The following is a 21,862-nucleotide window of genomic DNA, read 5'->3' as shown; positions in this document are numbered from 1 at the left end:
TCCAGTTGCGGATGACTCTGGGGTTGCGGCGCTCATCTTGCTTTATTGGCCAAGGGAGCTGGCGTACAGCTTCCAGGTCATGTGGCCAGTATGACTAAGCCGCTTCTGGAGAACCAGAGCAGTGCACGGAAACGCTGTTTAGCTTCCCGCTGGAGCGGTACCTATTTATCTACTTGCACTTTGTGCTTTCAAACTGCTAGGTGGGCAGGAGCAGGGACCGAGCAATGGGAGCTCACCCCGTCGTGGGGATTCGAACCACCGACCTTCTGATCGGCAAGCCCTAGCACAGCAAATGGTTCAACCTGAGGGGGAACGATGCACACAAGACTGGTCTATTTTGCATGCTTTGTTCCAGTTGCATTTTTAACATTATATTGGCAGTGAAGAGAAAGAAAGGTGGCAGCCCTGAAGAGCTGGGAATAAAATGCATCCATAAATAGGACAAGAAACTATCCACATTGAGATAGTCAGAGAAGGTGGTCTGAAGACCCAGGGGGCTGGTTCTGTTGAATCAAAGCTGGGTCTAGAACATAAGCTGCCCTGAGCTATTCAGAGGAAGGACAGGAAAAACAACAAACCAATACAGGATGAAGCTATAATGTTTTTAAGAATGTTTTTAGAGTACAGTCTGAATTAGCCTTTTATTAATAACCATGTGGGATAAAACACTCAGTCCATTTTAAGCTGAAACTATGAATGCGTGTCCTCAAACAAAATTTAGACATGATCCCACAAAAAGTGAAGCAAGCACCTGCAGACACACTGGTTGAAAGGGAAAAGTTGGGTGCACTCTTAACTCTCCCCAATTAACAGGATTTCAAAAGTGCTCAACTCTGGCTGGATCATAACCCCTCCTTCCCCCCCCCCCCCAAATCAGAGCTTCACACTTTTTAGCCTTGAAAGCGTAGCTCTCTTAAGTGATGCTGCCATATTGTTTGGGCTACAAACATCAGACAATTGGTTAGAGTAATCAGTTAAAAATCTACTGCATAATTAAATTGGCAGCAGACATTTTTAAAGTAGCATTATTTTTAATACAAATTACTTTTTAAAAAACGCTGCATAGAGCTGTATTAAAAGAGGTATTTTTCATCCACTCAGATACAAGGAAAACCCCCCTCTTAATATGCAGGATACTGCCTGCCAAGTGGCATTGGGAATAACATGCCTACATCTAGAACAGAGACATGCATGCACAATAATTATGAGCCAACTTCAAATTGTTGAAAAAAAACACACAATCTCATTGTTCCCAGAGTTTTTGCAGGCGGCTTTTATCAATGATTCAAGCTAAGTAATTCATAGCTGGCCACAGCTAGAATTCCAATCCGAAACTGCACTCTCTTTAAAGAAACATTTTGTGCTGCGTTAGATTCTGGTTAAAGCCATTTGCTGCTCCTTCAATCAACTTTGAACTTCCCCAGATTAGAAAAACACCATACACATGCCCTCACCTGAAGGCATACTTCAGGGTGCTCTCACTGGGATAGGAGTTGCCTTGCGCAATCAGAGGTACGGATACTCTCAGGCCAGCACCTTCAAGCACTATGTCCTCCGCAGAAAGGCGTGTGTCCCGCCTATCGACCCGAAAAGAGAATGTCACGTTTTGGCCGTAACTCAAGATTTGATTCCCAAGGAACTTGCCTGAAAGGGAAGCAACAAAGTCCACATCCAAGGAATGGTAAAGGCAGGGAGTTTAGTTGTAAATATTAGCACGCTACTGGTCCATGCAAATAACCATGCCACTCTTGTTATATACCTGGAGCAATGAAGTAGATGGGAAAGGGAGTTTCTGAGATCACAGATATTTCTTGAGTCTCACTAATCCACTGAACTGAGATTTCAGAGCCATCTCGCTGTTCTGCGTGCCAGTCCTCCTCTCCTGAAAGCCACAAAAATAAACTGCAACTTAAGCACTGCCAAACTAATTTGCTGGATAGCCTGTGCTTTTCTTGATGTAACCTTATCATTTTATAATTTAATTTAATTTATATTTTCTGCAACACAAACCATGTTCTACTGCAGTGCAGCTGGAATCAGGCAGCAGTCTCTATCTTGTGAAAAGAAAATGTTAAAGCTTTTAAGGTATAGGGCAGGAGTTGTTCAAGTTAGATTGAAACTTGCACTTACCATACTGAAAGTTGGAGGTAATTCGGTAGATGCTGTATCCAACAGCCTTGGTACAGACAGATGAGTGCCCAAAACAAAAGCAGGGAGTGCATCCCCTTGGGTTGGCGGGATCCAGGTTAAAAAAGCCAGGTTTACACCTAAAATAAAGTAAAAAACCACTAAGCACTTCTAATCCATCTCCCACATTGATCTTCTGCCTTCACATCTTTAAGAGTTTCATTTAACTGGGCCACAGAGCTGCATCCACACTATTTCTTACAGTCAAGCTAGACCACTTTGTGGCAGAATTTCACACTAAATCTGAGGAAGTCTTCCATTCTGGAAAAAATAACAGCCAGCATCCTGAAAAAGTATTGCTAGAGATTGTCTTTCTTCTGTGGTGCAGCAGATAGATGCTGGTCTTTGACCCGGAAAAGCTGGACTCAAATCCCTACTCAGAACCATTCCTCACTTTATATGGCAATTGTCATTTCCATGGCTATATCCATGTTCTGTTGGAGAGCTGCGATCCAACCTCTGCACAAGGATACAAGGGGGTGTCTAAAGACATGCACCTGTCATAGATAATCAAATTCACCCTGTGCTTTTGCTAGGATAACAACAGCGCGTTCCACAACAAACGTTACTGAGCCCTAAAGGGCTTGTTCTCACTAACAGCAGAAGAACTGCTGCAAGTTGAGAAGGGGGAAAAAAGCCACTGCTGCCAAGTGAATCTCTGCCAATTTAATTCTCAATTGGCAAAATGGCCTCATTTCAGTGGCCCAAATTTCTCTTCCATCTCCCCAACAAAAACTGAGCCCAACATTCTCAGGTGAAATCTTTTCACTCAATCCCAGCACAGGTGCCAATTTATTACCCCACCTGCTCTTTGTGAGAAATGGACTGAAACGTCAGGAGCTGCTCTCAACCATCAGATTCATTAGGAAGCCTTTCAAAAAGCAGCCATCTCCTAAGCTTGATCTGCATCATGGATTTTTTGTAAGGATAAAAAAGGGATCATCCCTCTTGTACACTGCTCTGAGCCCTACAAAGTGCAGAAAGGCAAAGAGCAACAAGTGGGTCAAGTCCCACGTTCAAAATCCTGTGACGTAATGCAAACCACACTACCTTTCACAGTTGAAGCCCTCAGCGTTGTCTTTGCAGGTACAACGGCCCGTGTCCATGTTGCACTCGTCCATACTGCCAGCAGGATTGCAAGAGCACCGCCTGGAAGAGAAGCAAAGCAGTCCAGTCAGAGCACTGAGGAGAAGAAGGAAACCAGGTTTCCAGGTAATATATCAGGAGGGGGACCTGAGGCCCTGCAGATATGGATGGGCCACAACTCTCACCAGCCCCCAGCCATCATGGCCAGCGGTCAGGAATGATGAGAGCTGCAGCCCAGCAACACCAGGAGGTTCCTCATCCCTGTTGCACATTCTCTGTCACAGCCACTACTTTCATCTATATATTGATCTAGGGTCAGTCCACGTTTACCTGCAACCGGCCTCTGTGAGAGAGTGGAAGCCGGGCTGACATCTATCACATTTGTCGCCCATCACACCAGGCTTACAACTGCACCGCCCATAGTTGTCACACTGAGTGCTGAGGGAACCTGTGTGTACAAAATGAGATCAAGGTACTATTAAAAAGCAAATCAACACAAAAACTGCACTATTTGTTCTTCAAACTAGGCCCTTAAATAGAGAGGGACCAGGATCCTAGAAGAGGCAAAGGGAATCACAATAGTATATCATTTCTATAGTCCCTCCACCCCAGACTAAAACAATGTTATCTAGATGAAGTAATCTGAAGTAAAATATGCAACATGTGTTAACCATCTAACGGTTTCCAACCTACACACTCAAATCAGGTCTTATCCTATATTGAAGCTGCAATCATCCATAATTTAATACTTGGCAGTTATATGGTGTGTGTCCCCCCCCCCACCCAGTGGTGCATATACTTAGACAAGAACAACCTTTTGCCCCAATACAATGTAAAACAAACTATTTTGATTCTTGTTGGCACAGCTCAGAATAGGCTAAGCCCATGCACACAAAAATCCTGAACATTCTGTGAGGCAAAAGAGCATGAAATGCGCTGCTAGTTATTTAGTTATATGGTGTTTTGAGAAGTTCAATATCCAGCTGTCTGTCCACTGTAATTGAGGGAGTTTAAAAAGCAGCTTATGATTTGCTTGTCAATTGTAGGAAGCAGCAGACTCCACTCCCCCCCCCCCCCCGCTCTCTTTGGCTGATCTGAGTTATAACCTGGGCTTTGTGTACATAATTTCATTTATTTAAAAGCAGTGTTATCATATCTCTCTATGGGCTGCGGGTTGTAGAACATTCAGCTTCTACATAAATCAGACCAGCAAAGCCACAAGACCCTGGTGTCCTATTAAATAGATACAGCAAAAGTCTAGCTTTCACTGAGGTGGCAACTTGAGTCTGGACTGCAGCACTTCCAGTGGCGATTCGAGTGATGAAATGCTCCATGAATAAGATTCCTCAAATAAAGGACAGCAGATGGCAGGAAGAAGAATTCTAGCACAGCCCTTTTCCTTGAAGGTGGCCCTTGTCTATTGGCAGGGACTGTTTCTGTACAGAGGTGCATTCTGTCAAAGAGCTTTCACCTGGGCTCTGACGCAGTGCAGACTCAGATATCCTGGGCCTGTGGCAGCCAGACCAAATGCCACCAGACTCAGCAATCTAAAAAGCTTTCACAGAAGACTTGGCAGTCCCCCCTCTGCCCCAAAGGCGAGGAGAGATGTCCACTCTCAGACCTCACCTGGAAGGTCATTCCATAACTGCAGGGCACGCTGACTTCACCCCCAACCATTTTAAGTTCCTATACTGAAAGAATACAGAACCCAACTATATTGGCTTTGGGGTTTCATAAGCAAGAGGCTTTATCTGAAATAATATAGGTCACAATCCATTAAAGCAAGGATCAACAATCAGCTTCCCAAGAAGCCCACTTCGATAACACACTCTAAATAATCCTGCTGGCAAGTTCTCTTGAAGCATATGCTGTGTCTCCACACATCTTTTCCCTCTAGGTTGGTGACTGGCAGCACAGGAAGCAGGCTAGCTGCTGCCTCTTACATTAAAGCAGAGGTCGACAACCTAAGGCACATGGGCCAAAAGCGGCCCATGAGGGTCACTTAACTGGCCCATGAGCCGCCCCTGAACTGAGCTGCCCGCTCAGCGAGTCCCTAAACCGGCGCAGTGGGGCGTGGGAACTCTCTCCCGTGGCTCCGGAAATCGCTTCTGTGCAGGCACACTTTTCAGCGTCTGGGCATGCGCAGAAGCCATTTCCGGCACCACGGACATGCGCAGACATGATTTCCGGTGTCGCGATGTGCCGGCCCGGCCCATGGAGGATCTCCGTGGGAGTGATCCGGCCCATGCCCGGTAAGCCTTGCTGACCCCTGCATTAAAGGCTTTGAATGGCAAGGCTTGCTGAACTGGGCCTAGAAGTTAACTGGCATCTCAAAGCATTTAGCTTCCAAACTAGGATGCACTGAGATCATTTGTGTTGTTTTTCAGTGGGTCAAGTATCAGTAGTTTAAAGAGACAAGGATGACATTAAACAGCTAACTTCTCATTAGCATTGCAAGAGGTTACTTCATCTTTAGGCTAGAAAAAGATTGACACAAAAAAACCATTAAGAGGATTAAAACAAAACAGATTGATTTAGCAGCAAGAAGCTCACAAAGACCTTTACCATATACAGTCAACAGTCTTCCTTCAAGCCGGCAATTATTTAGGAACAATTACTCAGGCAAAAATGCCATCTTAAATCAACACACACACACTTTAAATATACACTGGCTGCCTGTTGTGTCATGGAATATACTACAAGGTTTTAATGCTCCTTATCAGGCCTTCTAAATTTGCCGTTGACTGAAAAACCAGTCTTCATTGTTGCAACCCCACTTGGCATTTACACTTGGCACAATAGCAAAATAAGAGTCTGATCACAGTGTTAGCCTGACAGGGAAACACATAAGCACAGCTTAGATCAGTGCCTGAGTTGGACACCTCAGCTATATTACATTCTGTACAGATTTTATTGAATATGTGAATCTGGATAACCACTGTTTAACATTTTAAACACTATTCTACTAATGCCCAAGTACAGATCTCTGTTTGCACATCATCTGTTCTAGAACCATAGAACTATAGAGTTGGAAGGGACCATGAGGGTCATCTAGCCCATTCCCCTGTAATGCAGGGATTTGTTGCCCAACACAGGGCTCAAACTTGCGACCCTGAGATTAAGAGTCTCATGCTCTACCAGCTGAGCTGTGACCAAGAAAGAGAATTCAAGGCACACCAGAAGAGGGTTAACCTCATCAGTCACACCAGATAACGTGAATCACTAGGCGCAGCAAGGAGGCTTAACTCTCCACTCCTGTTGGAAGAAGCACTTGGGGACATCACTGCCTCTTCCATAATGGGCCCCTCCAGCGCTGATATTGGATGGCCATGCCCCATGGGCAGTGCAACCCACTGGCCCCTTCCCTGTGATCCTTGCAAGAGACAGTCTCTTCTCCATCTCACATACATCCCACACATTAGGACTACAACCATTTTGTAGGTCCCCTACCCTTTAAAAAATAAAGCTGATTTAAGAACTGACTTCACACAAAATGTTATTCTAGTTGTCACAATTTAAAGCCACAAAGGGCTTTTTAAAATTGTGTTTTTAAAATTTTAAAATTGTCAGCATGCCAAGAACTCTCTCCCTTTGGAAGCTTAACAACTGAAAAACCCAAAGAGATTCACCATCTCTGCCACTCACCAACAGGGTTGCAGTTACACGGCAGGCACGTTTCCTCACTCCCAAGGCGGTAGAAATTCTCCCGACATCTCTCGCAGTTTGGTCCGTCAGTATTACCAAAGCAGCTTGTGCAGTGGCCACCGTGGCCCGTGGAACGGTAGAGTTCAGGATCAAAGTAGCACTCCTGTGACCGGCCATTGCAGTTACAAGCTAGAGGTAAGGAACAAACATGTGCTTGTTTAGTAGGCCACTAAGCACATCTCCCTGCTAAACCCTTTTCCATCTGCCCAACCCTCCAGGCAACAAATCCAGAAGTAAACGCTACCAAGTCTATAAAGTTGTAAAAGAAGATGCTCAGTCCAAAAGAAAAATGCAGATTAATAGAAACACCAAATGGCTCAGAATGAAAAGAGGTTGGGGAGAAGTAAAGAGATAAGAAAATTAAGCAATTGTTTCTACCTGTTTGGAGATGATGCAGTAGGAGTTTGGGACCTCAGATAACATTCCATGTTTACCATACAGAATATAAAAGCTCTACAAGTTCAGTGATTTTCAGAAAGCTAGTTCACTGTGGCTTCCTTACTATTAGTTTAGGGGGACACCAAAGGTAGCAGAGGCTGAGATGGTTGGTGAAGCTTCTGAACTGGAGCCAAAAATCTCATAGGTTGGGATGTAGTAGAGCTTAGTTCCCTGCTGTTCCTGTTTTTTTTAAAAAAAGAACACCAAGCCATACAGTGGTACCTCGGGTTACATACGCTTCTGGTTACAGACTCCGCTAACCCAGAAATAGTGTTTCAGGTTAAGAACTTTGCTTCAGGATGAGAACAGAAATCGTGCTCCGGCGGCGCAGCGGCAGCAGCAGGAGGCCCCATTAGCTAAAGTGGTGCTTCAGCTTAAGAACAGTTTCAGGTTAAGAACGGACCTCTGGAATGAATTAAGTACTTAACCCGAGGTACCACTGTATTTTGAACTAAAAAAGAAACAACGGCCAGCAACATCGGCTCTATCCTTCAGTTCCCATGTAAGCAGGCAACATGCTCTTTTACACACACACACAGACACACACAGACACACACACACACACACACACACACACACACACAGAGTGCTCTGCTTATGAACTTTGTGCTACGCAGACTCATTTCTGGTGCACAAGTCAAGGCAGGTGGAAACGTCGGGAGGGAAATCTGCTAAGGTTTGTACACTGTGTTCCAGACCCCCTTTTGCCTGGGTCTTGGCTTACATGAGGGAAATAGCTAGAGTGACTAAGGGTGCGGGTGCAATTCCTTAGACTTGGGGGCGGGGGCCCAAATGGAAAGCCTGGGTTGAGCTCCCAGGCCACTAGCTGCCAGTCCACAGAGCAGAGTCAAGCTGACACACCCTTCCTGCATCTGCAGTGTTGAGCTGCTGCCTGATCCTCAGTTCAGCAGCTTTGGGGTAAAACCACCCCAAGGCAGAGGAACCGCAGGGAGCTGCATAGGTACCATGGTGCAAACCAGAATAGCACTATCTTTATGGCTCACCTGCTCTTGCCCGAGGCTCCAGGAGGTGGAGGCAATTAGCCTTTGTCCATGAGCCTTTGTCCCCACCCCCTCACCCCAAAGGGCTGGAGTCGCAATATGTTGCTGAGTGTACTAGATTTTCCACCCGGCTGTCTCTCCAGCTGTGCTACAGTTTCTAGCCTTCCCACAGCCCTCCCACACAGTTTATGCTGCTCTCTGGCATGCAAACTGCAGGGAAAGATAGCAGCGAGACCAGCCTGCCCCAGCTGCATCCTGTGTGTCTGTGCATGTGAATGAGAGAGAACAAACTTTCTGCTTTCCTTAGCACAGACAGGCCTAATTGCTCATGTCTAGGACATGGAGCAGAACAAGAGCCCATCAGACACCAGTTTCGTCAGGCTTCCAACTCAAGTCACAGACTCACATACACAGCTGGGAACTTTCAGCATACATATGAAGCAAGTTAGGAAGAAATGTTGTCTTCCCTCTCCATGCAGTAAGCTAGCGATTCTAATGCTGGAGGCCAGAGCACACTAGCGTGCAATGAAGCCGGCTAAACTGTGCCTTCAAAAATTAAGCCATTGTGTTGGGTGCACCCTAACCCATGCTCACCAAAGTGCAGAGTCCCCATGCAGCACAGATGCTATACTCCACCCATCAAATGTATGGGAAGGAATAAAGAAGCACCATACAGCCTGTGCTACAGCTAAGAAGCGTGGGGGAATTCCAGAAGCATCACCATAACTCAAAAAGTGCAGGCCCATCGCAGACTGTCTGGGCAGAGGGAAATGCAAGATGCTGCAAGGCAATTATTATCTGTAGTTACAAGGAGTATGCCTTCTCACAGACATTTTAAATTCTTATAGCAAAATGTTTCAACATTCACATTCTTTGGTTCCTCTGATAGAAAGAAGGCTGTTTCCAAGTGGGCAGTTTTAGGGTGTCCACAGAAGGCCTTCATTTTGCTGAAGTGAAGCCACACTGCTTGCATCCTCTGGGTTGAGGCCATGCAGTGCTGAGGCGTCCACCGTGTGCATCCAAAAGTTCTGCCTTCTTGCTAACATGGTTGGATCTGCCGGCACCTCTGTACCAATTATTAAGTCCGACAAGGCGCTCAGAAATAAAGTGTATGGCAACAGGTTGCTCCACCTCTTTTTTTTTTTTGGTCAAAATCACTGATTTGGGGTTTCTAAAATGTGTGCATAGGTTGGTTGTAATTTTACCTGCATACTGAATATGACATTCTTTCTTTCTCTTTTCTTTTCTTTGCATTCAATGATATAAATTATTTTGCATGACCTGCAGGTGATGTTCTGTTTGAAGTGATATGTTCTACCTGTCCTGGTGCTTTGAAGGTAGCTATATCTATGGAATACGCACAGGTGATACAGCACTTAGATTACAAGGATAAGACCCAGGATTTCTTACGTAAAGCTCTCAATAACAGTTTGCGTAGAATGGAAGGCTGGCAAACTGCAGTGACAGGAGGCTTGCTGATAGCAAACTCTGAATGGTTTGCTAAATGGCTTTCTCAGATTGCCAAGTGATAGCTAGGAGATGGTGGGTGGAGGTCTCCCACACGTGGGATATGTTGCTCTGTGTCAGGTGGCCACTCACTTTGATGGAGGTGCTTTTCTCTAGGCAGGATGGGAGCCCAATGGATGTTGCAATCAATTACATGTGGAGGATATTCTTTTTTGCAGGAGACATTGTTTATTTTCAGTGATCCTTTGGTGTTTTATCTTTGTTGCAAATGCATTTGATTCTAAGAGCCGGTCTGTAAACAATTCTTTATATGTTTTGGATGTCAGGATTTCCAGCACAGATGCGTGTGAGCATCACTGGCTTATGTTGTAAAGACTGGTGACTATTTTGTTATTTCAACAGTGAGGAGAACATTCCATCCAATGACACAGTGAGAAACGCACAGCTCAGTGATGTGCTGCCCATTATGGAAGGGGGTGGGGAACTTGATATGAAGCTGCTCTTCTTATAACATGCACTTAGATCCAAAGATAGGACTCAGGGGGTCATTTGAGAGTCTTCACTTGAGTTTCAGCTAAATTCATGGTGCTGGATCATACCTTGAAGGAACGAGGGTTCCAGGGAAATAATCTTCACAAAAACAAACATGTCTCAGTTTCTTCAGGAGAGATCATTTGCATCTATAATCAGAACTCTATTGTATTGCAAACCTGTGTCCATTTGAAAAATCTCTGAAGGCCAGAAATACTTTGCAACTCCAGAAGCAAGAAGATATAGTAAGTATCGGATCAAGCAATTAAAATAAACTGCTTTTGTCAATACTTTTCTCCTCTTTTTTAAAAAAACACACCTCTTTCTATGATCACTTAAACTGATTCCCAAGGATGTCACAAAACAACTAACAATTGCACACAGAAGTTTTTAGACAGTTGCCTTACAACAGTTCCCCCCTGCTTCACTGTCATCCTATTCTACTGTACATTCCAGACAGAAGATAAATCTGCCGGCCACACACTGCAGTCCTCCCAAACACCACCCGGGTACCATATGTAAGCACTTTTCCCACAAGAAAAGCAGTCACTATGGAAACAACTGTAAGGTGCCTTGCCCAGGATAAAGCTCTGGGCACCAGGTTCATTCTGATGGACACATTTCACACAGACGGTTTCTTGATGCACCTAACCCACTCTACGACTAGGGTATTTTTTAAGCCTGAGGGTTACAGCAGTTTCTAGGAAGACAGCAGTCCCTTGTACTGGTTTAAGCTCAAGTCCCATGACCTTTCTCCCCATCAGAACTTTGCACCCAGAATGAAAGACAAGAAATCCAAATTTTCTCCCTTTTCTCCCCCAAAGGTTTGGGGTTTTTCCCTTTCAAAAAAGAAAGGCCTGCATATCACAAACCCCACAGTAACTCAGAAAAACACTAGGTCTTGGGTAGCATCCAGAATAGAGTTCCCAGATTATTATTATTATTTGTTTAAACAACCCAACCACCAAACACTTTCTAGTACTAATGGCTACAATGATGTGCTTTAAAGTATGTGGGCAACACCTGGGGGAAGTCTCAAAAGCCAAAGGGATTGCTGAACAGGATTTCTACTAGTTAGAGGGCAAGGCTTCTGTGGGGTTGGACTGGGTGACCCTTGGGGTTTGCTTCCACCTCTACAATTCTATGATCCTTGCCCTCTTCCCAGGACTAGGAGAAGCAGAGCAATGTATGCAAAGGGCGAGTCCTGCATATCAGCTTGTATATTTCATGCATATTATAGAATTCCTTTCTTGTGACTGCGGAATCTGGGTCATCCTGGCACAGATTATCTATTTATTTTCATCCATAGAACACAATTCCTAGTGATAATTAGTTAACTCCAGAGGACTATGCTGAATCAATAATGCACAAATGAGAAATACATTTTTTATCTTGCAGTTGGGTAAATAGATCGGTGTGCCAACAATAACCACAGATAACAAGCTGTACAGCACCTAGTGTGGTCTGAATCTTGAGATACGAGACAAAGAATTACGCAACACTCTGCAGGTTCCAAGGGATTTCTACCACACAACACATGCCAACTGATAAGAGGAAACAAAGACGTTTGAGGTAGGGTTTAAAATAAGCCAAGCTCCTGAATTAATACAAGATGACAAGAGACAGGAAGGGACTGGATCTTGCCAGGAGGAAAAAGGAAGAGAACACTCCAAAGAGCTTTAAAATTGGCTACCTCCCACATGATAGTAGGAGGTGATGAAATAACTGGCAGGAAGATTTTGCTTCTTAGACAAAGCCAGATTATTTAAGAACAACCCCAACACACTTACGCAAACATTCGTTGGCACTCTCTGCCGTTGCTCTTCTCCAAGGCCGGTCGTTGTAAAAAGGGAGGCACTTTTCACAGTCCACCCCAAAGGTATTGTGCTTGCAATTGCAGGACAGCTTTCCATATTCATTCTTCACACACTCGCTTGCGTGGCCGTTGCATTTACACCTGCACGGTAGGAGCAAGACTTCAGGAAGAAATGTACATCTTGTGCCCCACAAGAGTCCAAACCTCCTACACAACCAGACTGACTCACATCAGAGGAACTCCTGGGGTCTGTCTGTTCCTTCCCGCCTCCACCCCAAGGAAAGTGATTCTCAGGGCATTGGAAATTTCTTAACATACAATGGACCAATACAGCCACCCGACCTCTCTCAAGTGACGGCTAAAGCAAAGTAGTAGGTGAGAAAGCAATTTCTAAACTTTTTTTTCTTTAAAAGAAAGAAACCGAGCCCAATGTGCTTCCATATTCCTTGAGGAATCACCTTTTATATTGCCAATGAAAAGCGTGCAGTTATAGACAGGCAAACAGGGACCTGTTGTAACATTTCTACCTTTGCTGCCCTGGGCTTCTTTGGGAGAAAGAGCAGGATAGAAGTAGCAATAATTATTCCAATATAGCTTTCAGGTGCCCCTCTCACATCTGCTCCACCATGTTATTATTCAGTTGATTTCTCCAGAGTTAGCCCAAACCAGTGGCTCTCAAATGGTGTGACACACCACACTAGTGTGGCAGGAGAGAATGGCAAGTGTGGCAGGAAAATTCAAGGACAATCAGTATTATATTTTAGGAATGATTCATGCTCTTACGTAGTTGCATTGTTTTATACCTTCTGGGTGTCCCACGATCATTTGATAAAGTAGTTGTGTTCTATGTTATAAATCAAGCACTGTTAGGAGTTGTGTCTTTTTGTTTTCCAACACATTTCTCATCAATAAAAACATTTGGTGTGGTGCAAGCAAAGTTTAATTCTGACAGTGTGGGACAGAGAAATTTTTTTGAGAAGCAGTGATTTAGACACACCCCAAGTGTTATCAAAACTCAACTGGGTTTACCCTTATGACTCTGACAGAAGTGTTATTGTTTTACAGACTGAAGAGTACTGACACATCTAAGTGAATCAAAGGCAGATAAGGGATGCTGATATTATTGAAAATGAAACAAAAATGCTACTAGCTCCCACTATGCCAGAGCACATAACTTACTGGGAGAGCAAACATGATGAAGTTGTGTAAAGCAAGTTCAAAGTTTACAAATGATACGTACTCTGCGTACCTACTCTAGCAGCCAGAGTTTAGTGGCTAGGAGTTCAAAGAGTGCATTGTGAGCCAAGAAGCCTAACTTCTACCTTATTTGCCTTATGCAAACCAGCTCTTCAGCATCAGTTGTCTGCTTCTTCCACATCTTTGCATGGGGGTAAATATACTGGCCTAACTGAGAAGGCTGTTGTGTAAGTTACTGATGTAATATATACAAAGTGCTCTGAGCAAGTTGGAAAAGTTAAGTATTTGTATGGAAAGCTTTTATAGACAACTCTTAGCTTAAACAAAGTCAGGGATAAGGCAGAGCTGCAATTAACACACAACCATTAGCAATACTTTCCCCTGCTTCTCATCTGAACTGTTGAACAATTATTAACCAGTGAAAAGGGTTTTCAGCAGGGGGCTGGTCTACTGTCCCTCAGACCTTGTGTGGGGCTGGACTATATTTGGGGGGGGGGGAATAAAAATGAACAAATTCCCATGCCCCACAAATAACCCAGAGATGCATTTTAAATAAAAGCACACATTCTACTCATGTAAAAACACGCTGATGTAAAAACACACTCATGTAAAAACACACCATCTGCGGGCCGGATTGAGAGGGCTATTGGGCTGGATCCGGCCCCCAGGCCTTAGGTTGCCTGCCTATGGGTTAAATTCTCATGTCTGGGTTTTACTTTATGACAACCTCTTTTATCATGGACAGAGACTTTTCATAAAATGTAAACAACGCCAAGTAATTATGAGAAGTACTACTGAACTTTATAAGCTTGACCTGGTTACATGAATCTAGTGCAAATGAACTTGAAGAATGCACCATAGATATTGGAATAGTCCTTGAGCCTGTTAAATACCAGTACACAAGTTCAGTAACAGATGTTTTATTAAGTCATCATTTTTAAATGAAAAATCACTTTAACTGTGTGTACATACAAAAAAAAATTGGGGGGGGGGGTTGCAGTCAGAAGCCCTAAGCAAACACTTATTTAAGATATTAAATATATAATTGGATGTGGTTTGCTACTTACCTGCCACCCACAGCAAAGTCAGAAATGGCATAGTAATAAGACTTGAGAACTTTGGGATCATTAAAAACTTCATCTCCAAAGGTGTTCAGGCGATTAAGGCTGACTCTGATATCGGTAGCAGTTACCCATTCCTAAAAGGGGAAATTGAAATGAAGCCACAATACACGTATGAACAAGCCACAGCAGCACTCAATGTATAGCATATATTCTATGTGACTCTAGCCAAGGTTTGTTTTGGGCTTATTGCTTGTGGTTTGCTTGGGGAAAACAAACCCAGAGGCAAGGTTCAGGTGTAATGCTAAGCCACACACAGCAGCAGGAGGCGGACGGGGAGCAAAGCACCCAACACTTCGTCCTGCTGCAGGTTCTGCTTTGAACCATAGTCACGTGTAACTATAGTTTAAAGTGACATGCAAATGAGGCCATTGTCAGTAGGCCTGTTGGGCCTTGTAGTTCCACATTATTCATTATTTCCTTGAGAACACAACTCATCCATTATCAAAACTCGTTATATTTTTTAAAAAATCCCTTTATAACCTCACACGAGAGCTTAAGAAGCCTCTACGAACAGCATTTTAAAAATTCTGTACCAACTGTGCATTCCTTCTCCAATCACCCATCTGGTTACTGCTCTGTGCTGTGACAACCATAAAGTCACAAACAGAGCATTTGGATCTGCCAGGTTGTGCAAAACCTGCAGTCTATGGACACATTATTATTATTATTATTATTATTATTATTATTATTATTATTATTAATAATATACCGCCCTATAACTGGGGGTCTCAGGGCAGTTCACAGAATAAAATCAAGATGTAAAACCACAAAATATATAATAAAAAGAAAAACAACAACCAAATACCCCCACACACAAAAAAGCACATTTTAATTTTTTTTTTATAATAATTTTTATTGATTTTACAACATAAACAAAAAACAAACAAACATAATGCGACTTCCCCAAACCTCCCCTTCACTGCATCCAAATTTCAAAATTTTTAGCAATTCTTCATCCCATTTTTATATTTAATTCTCTTTAAAAAGAGTTTCTGCTTTATAAATTTCGATTTATAGCTGTAATTCTTTGTGTCCAATCCCCTGACATCTTAACATTCCGAAATTTTACAACAATTTTTAAGATAGATTTTAAATTTTTTCCAGTCCTCCTCCACTGAAACTCTGGTTTCTCTTCAGATCGTATAAATCTTTCGCCTTTTACTAAAAAAGCACATTTTAAAAGGGCATAGGATGTAAATCAGATCAACCAAAGGCCTGGTCAAAAAGGAACGTTTTTGCCTGGCGCCTAAAGGTGTATAATGAAGGTGTCAGGCGAACTTCCCTGGGGAGAGCATTCCACAGATGGGGAGCCACTACAGAGAAGGCCCTGCTCTCGTGTTGCCACCCTCAGAAGGGCCTCAGGGTCCGGGTAGGTTCATGTGGAAAGAAGCAGTCCTTGAGGTATTGTGGTCCTGAGCCATCTAAGGCTTTATAGGTCAAAACCAGCACTTTGAATTGGGCCTGGAAACTAATTGGTAATCAGTGCAGTCTGACCAGAATCAGTGAAATATGCTCAAACCGTCTTGCTCCAGTGAGCAACCTGGCCGCTGAATTCTGCACTAGCAGAAGTTTTTGAACAATATTCAGAGGCAGCCCTACGTATAACACATTGCAGTAATCTAACCCTGAGGTTACCAGAGCATAGAGAACAGTAGTTATGCTATCCCTGTCCAGATAGGGGCATAGCTGGGCCACCAGCCAAAGCTGATGGAAGGCACTCCGGGCCACTGAGGCCACCTGAGCCTGGAGCGACAGCAAAGGATCCAGGTGTACCCCCAAGCTATGAACCTGCTCCTTCAGCGGAAGTGTAACCCCATCAAGAGCAGGCAGCCTTCCAGCCCATCCGGTCTAGGGAACCACCCACTAACCGTGCCTCAGTCTGATCTGGATTGAGTTTAAGTTTGTTGGCTCTCATCCAGTCCATTATCAAGTCCAGCATTTCCACTACCTCACCTGCAGATGTAAAGGAGAAGAAGGGCTGAGTGTCATCAGCATTCTGCTGACAACGTACTCCAAAGCTCTGAATAACCCCACCCAGCCATTTCATGTAGATGTTAAACAACATGGGGGATAATTGAGCCCTGCGAAACCCCACACTGAAGGTTCCACAGGGCTGAAAAGCACTCCCCAAGTCACACCCTCTGGGAAAGACCATCCAAGTAGGACTGGAACCACCGCAAAGCGATGCCACCCACCCCTAGTTCAGAGAGTCGCTCCAGTGGGATAAGACAGTCAATGGTATTGAAAGCTGCTGAGAGGTCGAGAAGAATTAACAGGGACATGTTTCCCTTATCTCTTTCTCGACAGAGGTCATCATACAGGGTGACCAAAGCAGTTTCCGCTAAACCCTGATTGAAATGGATCCAGAAAATCAGTTTCTTCCAAAAGTGCCTGGATCTGGTCTGTGACTACTCACTCCAGAACCTTGCCCAGGAAAGGGAGATTAGCAACGGGCCAGTAGTTGGATTTTCTGAGTCCAGGGAAGGTTTCTTAAGGAGTGGTTTTACCACTGCCTCCTTCAAACAGGCAGGGACCACCCCTCTCGTAAAGAGGCATTGATCACCTCCCTGGCCCAGCCAGCTGTTCCTTCCCTGCTGGCTTTTATCAGCCAAGAGAGGCAAGGGTCTAGAGTGCAAGTGGTCGCTCTGACTGATCCAAGCACCTTGTCCACATCGTTGAGCCTTACCAACTGAAACTCATCCACCACAACAGGACTAGACTGTGCTCTGGACACCCCATGGGATTCATCTGCTATAACAGCAGAGTCAAGGTCTTGGTGGATGTAAGCGATGTTATCCTCTAAATGCTTTGCAGACAAGTCACAGAGACCTACCGTTGATTCTACCATCTCCTTTGGGCCAGCCTGGAAATGCCCTGTACAACCTGGAAAGGCTCTGCCAGACGACATGATGAGGATGCCATGGAGGCAGCAAAGTAGGCCTTTTTTGCTGTATTCACTGCCACTAGGGAGGCTCAATAATGAGCCCTTACCAGTGTTTGGTTGCATTCATCTGAATCTTTCCTCCACTGTTCAAGCCATCTCCCAGCTTGTTTCCTTGCCTTTATCTCCAGAGTATACCAGGGGGCCAATCGGGCTCCACGAAGTAGGAGAGGGAACTCAGTGGCAATCGTGGCAATAGTCCAAGCCATTCGGGTGTTCCAGAGGTCAACCAGGGCTTCAACAGGCGCACCAGTCATATCAGCCAGAAAACCCCCCATTTGGAATCCCACTGGATCCATCAGCCTCCAAGGGTGGACCTTCCTAATAGATCCCCCACCTCTGCAGAGGAGGAAAAGGTGCTGAAATTCTAAATGTAAACAGGAAGTGACCACAACAAGGGACTGATGTCAATGTTCCGCACATTCAAATCACCGTCTTCCTGCCTAGTTGAAAAGACAAGGTCCAGAGTGTGGCCCTCCATGTGCGTTGGGCCAGTGACATGTTGGGACAGCCCCATGGTTGTCATGGCAGCCATGAAGCCCAGAGCCAGCTGCCTTGGCATGGATGTTGAAGTCTCCCAGAATCAGCAGTCTGGGAGTCCTCAACACCACCGCTGAGACCAGCTCTGTCAGCTCAGGAAGGGAGACTGCTGGGCAGCGAGGTGGGCGGTAAACCAGCAGAATCCCTAATCTGTCCCGATTGGCCAATGCCAGGAACACACACTCTAGATTCCCCCCCCCCCCCCAACTGGACAGAGACCCTAGGGATAGAGAGAGAATCTCTGTAGGCTACAACAACTCCCCCTCCCCGACCCTCAAGTCTGGCCTGATGGTGCACTGAGTACCCCGGTGGGCACAGCTGGGTGAGACCAACTCCACCCTGCTCATCCACCCAGGTCTCAATGATGCAGGCCAGATCGGCATTCTCATTCATAATCAGATCATGGGTGGCCCTTCCCTTCCCCTCATATGAAGCAATTCCCTACATCTTACCCTAGTTAATGGGAAATGGCCAGTGATGATTTGCCTCAAGACCAACTGTCACACACAAGGGGAAGATGGAGCCAGGTTCAGGTTGTTGTTTAGTCGTTTAGTCGTGTCCGACTCTTCGTGACCCCATGGACCAGAGCACGCCAGGCACTTCTGTCTTCCACTGCCTCCCGCAGTTTGGTCAGACTCATGTTTGTAGCTTCGAAGACACTATCCAACCATCTCATCCTCTGTCGTCCCCTTCTCCTTGTGCCCTCCATCTTTCCCAACATCAGGGTCTTTTCCAAGGAGTCTTCTCTTCTCATGAAGTGGCCAAAGTATTGGAGCCTCAGCTTCACAATCTGTCCTTCCAGTGAGCACTCAGGGCTGATTTCCTTCAGAATGGATCGGTTTGTTCTTCTTGCAGTCCATGGGACTCTCAAGAGTCTCCTCCAGCACCATAATTCAAAAGCATCAATTCTTCGGCGATCAGCCTTCTTTATGGTCCAGCTCTCACTTCCATACATCACTACTGGGAAAACCATAGCTTTTACTATACGGACCTTTGTTGGCAAGGTGATGTCTCTACTTTTTAAGATGCTGTCTAGGTTTGTCATTGCTTTCCTCCCAAGAAGCAGGCATCTCTTAATTTCGTGGCTGCTGTCACCATCTGCAGTGATCATGGAGCCCAAGAAAGTAAAATCTCTCACTGCCTCCATTTCTTCTCCTTCTATTTGCCAGGAGGTGATGGGACCAGTAGCCATGATCTTCGTTTTTTTGATGTTGAGCTTCAGACCATATTTTGTGCTCTCCTCTTTCACCCTCAATAAAAGGTTCTTTAATTCCTCCTCACTTTCTGCCATCAAGGTTGTGTCGTCTGCATATCTGAGGTTGTTGATATTTCTTCCGGTGATCTTAATTCCGGCTTCGGATTCATCCAGCCCAGCCTTTCGCATGATGAATTCTGCATATAAGTTAAATAAGCAGGGAGACAATATACAGCCTTGTCGTACTCCTTTCCCAATTTTGAACCAATCAGTTGTTCCATATCCAGTTCTAACTGTAGCTTCTTGTCCCACATAGAGATTTCTCAGGAGACAGATGAGGTGATCAGGCACTCCCATTTCTTTAAGAACTTCCTATAGTTTGCTGTGGTTGACACAGTCCAAGGCTTTTGCATAGTCAATGAAGCAGAAGTAGATGTCTTTCTGGAACTCTCTAGCTTTCTCCATAATCCAGCGCATGTTTGCAATTTGGTCTCTGGTTCCTCTGCCTCTTCTAAATCCAGCTTGCACTTCTGGGAGTTCTCGGTCCACATACTGCTTGAGCCTTCCTTGTAGAATTTTAAGCATAACCTTGCTAGCGTGTGAAATGAGTGCAATTGTGCGGTAGTTGGAGCATTCTTTGGCACTGCCCTTCTTTGGGATTAGGATGTAGACTGATCTTCTCCAATCCTCTGGCCACTGCTGGGTTTTCCAAACTTGCTGGCATATTGAGTGTAGCACCTTAACAGCATCATCTTTTAAAATTTTAAATAGTTCAGCTGGAATACCATCACTTCCACTGGCCTTGTTATTTGCAGTGCTTTCTAAGGCCCATTTGACTTCACTCTCCAGTATGTCTGGCTCAAGGTCAGCAATATGGATGTGCGAGACATCCATATCTTTCTGGTATAATTCCTCTGTGTATTCTTGCCACCTCTTCTTGATGTCTTCTGCTTCTGTTAGGTCCTTACCACTTTTGTCCTTTATTATGGTAATCTTTGAACGAAATGTTCCTTTCATATCTCCAATTTTCTTGAACAGATCTCTGGTTCTTCCCATTCTGTTGTTTTCCTCTATTTCTTTGCATTGCTCGTTTAAGAAGGCCTTCTTATCTCTCCTTGCTATTTTTTGGAAATCTGCATTCAATTTCCTGTATCTTTCTCTATCTCCCTCGCATTTTGCTTGCCTTCTCTCCCCCGCTATTTGTAAGGCCTCATTGGACAGCCACTTTGCTTTCTTGCATTTCCTTTTCATTGGGATGGTTTTTGTTGCTGCCTCCTGTATAATGTTGCGAGCCTCCATCCATAGTTCTTCAGGCACTTTGTCCAGCAAATCTAAATCCTTAAACCTGTTCCTCACTTCCACTGTGTATTCATAAGGGATTTGATTTAGATTGTATCTTACCGGCCCAGTGGTTTTTCCTACTTTCTTCAGTTTAAGCTTGAATTTTGCTATAAGAAGCTGATGATCTGAGCCACAGTCAGCTCCAGGTCTTGTTTTTGCTGACTGTATTGAGCTTCTCCATCTTTGGCTGCAGAGAATATACATAATACCAAAATATGGTACATAATACCAAAATATGGCTTAGCGTTACCTCTGAACCATCCCAACAGCTCAACTCAGCTAAGCAGTTGAGTCCTCAGGGATGCTAGTCTATCTTGGGATTTATTTCTATCCCATATCCTTCTTTCTAAATAGTTTGGAGTGCTTTGCTTGGTCCAGGAAGTAGGGGAGAAATTTAAAAAATTAACCAAAGATATGTACATGTATTTGGTTTGCTGGAAGTTTTCCAGTCTCAGAACCAAGTACCCATGTATAATACACACAATGAATCATACTTACACGAATGCTTTGTTTTAAATTCTCAGCTTCCGCTTTCCCATAGACTCACCACAACCCAACGGAAACCAGCATAATTGCTCCAGAATAGATACCTGCCCCAAGGCTCTTAGGCTCAAGCCTGTCTTTTTTTGGGAGCCTGAATTCCAGCACATACTGAATAATCATCAGTGAGGCTTTCATGTTCACAGCAACCAGTATTTTTCCTGTTCATTTCATAGCTTTAAGATATGCTGATGCCAATTTGAAAAGGAAGCAGGCGGATCCCACGGAAAAACAAATACAACAGCGATGCAACACAACAGTTCTGTTTCCCTTAAAAGGAAGATGCCTGGTTTCCTTGTTAGGAGGTGTGACAGGATGTAGATTTAAATGGATCAGTTAAAAAAGAGGCAGTGATGCCCCCCAACTTAGATCGCTTTTGAAGAAGATTAGACAAATTCATAGATATTAAGGCTATCCAATGGCACTGTACTTCTGAATAATGCTCCTGGAAACTGCAGGCGAGGAGAGTGCTGTTGCTCTCAGGTCCTGCTTGTGGTCTTCCCACGGCCAGTGTGACAACAGGATACTGGACTAGATGGGCCACGGACCTGATCCAGCAGGCCCTTCTTACGTTCTTATAAAAATCTGACCAGTTTTCCCCTGCAATGAACCACTGGACCTACATGGTGGACCACAAAAACAGCCAAATTCCCAAGCTCTCCCATTACCGTTTTACTAATTATTCTTCATCACACATGTATATCAGTCTCCTTCAAAGGAGCAGACAGGTTGTTCTGTGGTTCCCATTCCTTT

General features: G+C 44.5%; 1 protein-coding gene across 1 annotated transcript in view; it reads right to left on the bottom strand.

Annotated features, from left to right (window-relative positions):
- LAMC1 (laminin subunit gamma 1) overlaps positions 1-21,862 on the bottom strand; it is a 125,446-nt gene that overhangs the window by 34,920 nt on the left and 68,664 nt on the right. The window contains exons 3-10 of the mRNA XM_081867293.1: positions 14,496-14,626; positions 12,206-12,372; positions 6,919-7,107; positions 3,604-3,721; positions 3,238-3,336; positions 2,131-2,267; positions 1,760-1,882; positions 1,455-1,644 (exon numbers count right to left, since the gene is read on the bottom strand). Coding sequence (XP_081723419.1) covers positions 1,455-1,644; positions 1,760-1,882; positions 2,131-2,267; positions 3,238-3,336; positions 3,604-3,721; positions 6,919-7,107; positions 12,206-12,372; positions 14,496-14,626 — 1,154 coding nt within the window. The remainder of the gene's footprint in view (positions 1-1,454; positions 1,645-1,759; positions 1,883-2,130; positions 2,268-3,237; positions 3,337-3,603; positions 3,722-6,918; positions 7,108-12,205; positions 12,373-14,495; positions 14,627-21,862) is intronic.

Source organism: Podarcis erhardii, assembly GCF_964252035.2.
Source record: "Podarcis erhardii genome assembly, chromosome: 6".
Classification (NCBI taxonomy): Eukaryota; Metazoa; Chordata; class Lepidosauria; order Squamata; family Lacertidae; genus Podarcis; species Podarcis erhardii.
The sequence above is the reverse complement of the archived record's forward strand: the minus strand, read 5'-3'. Positions and strand labels throughout refer to the sequence as shown.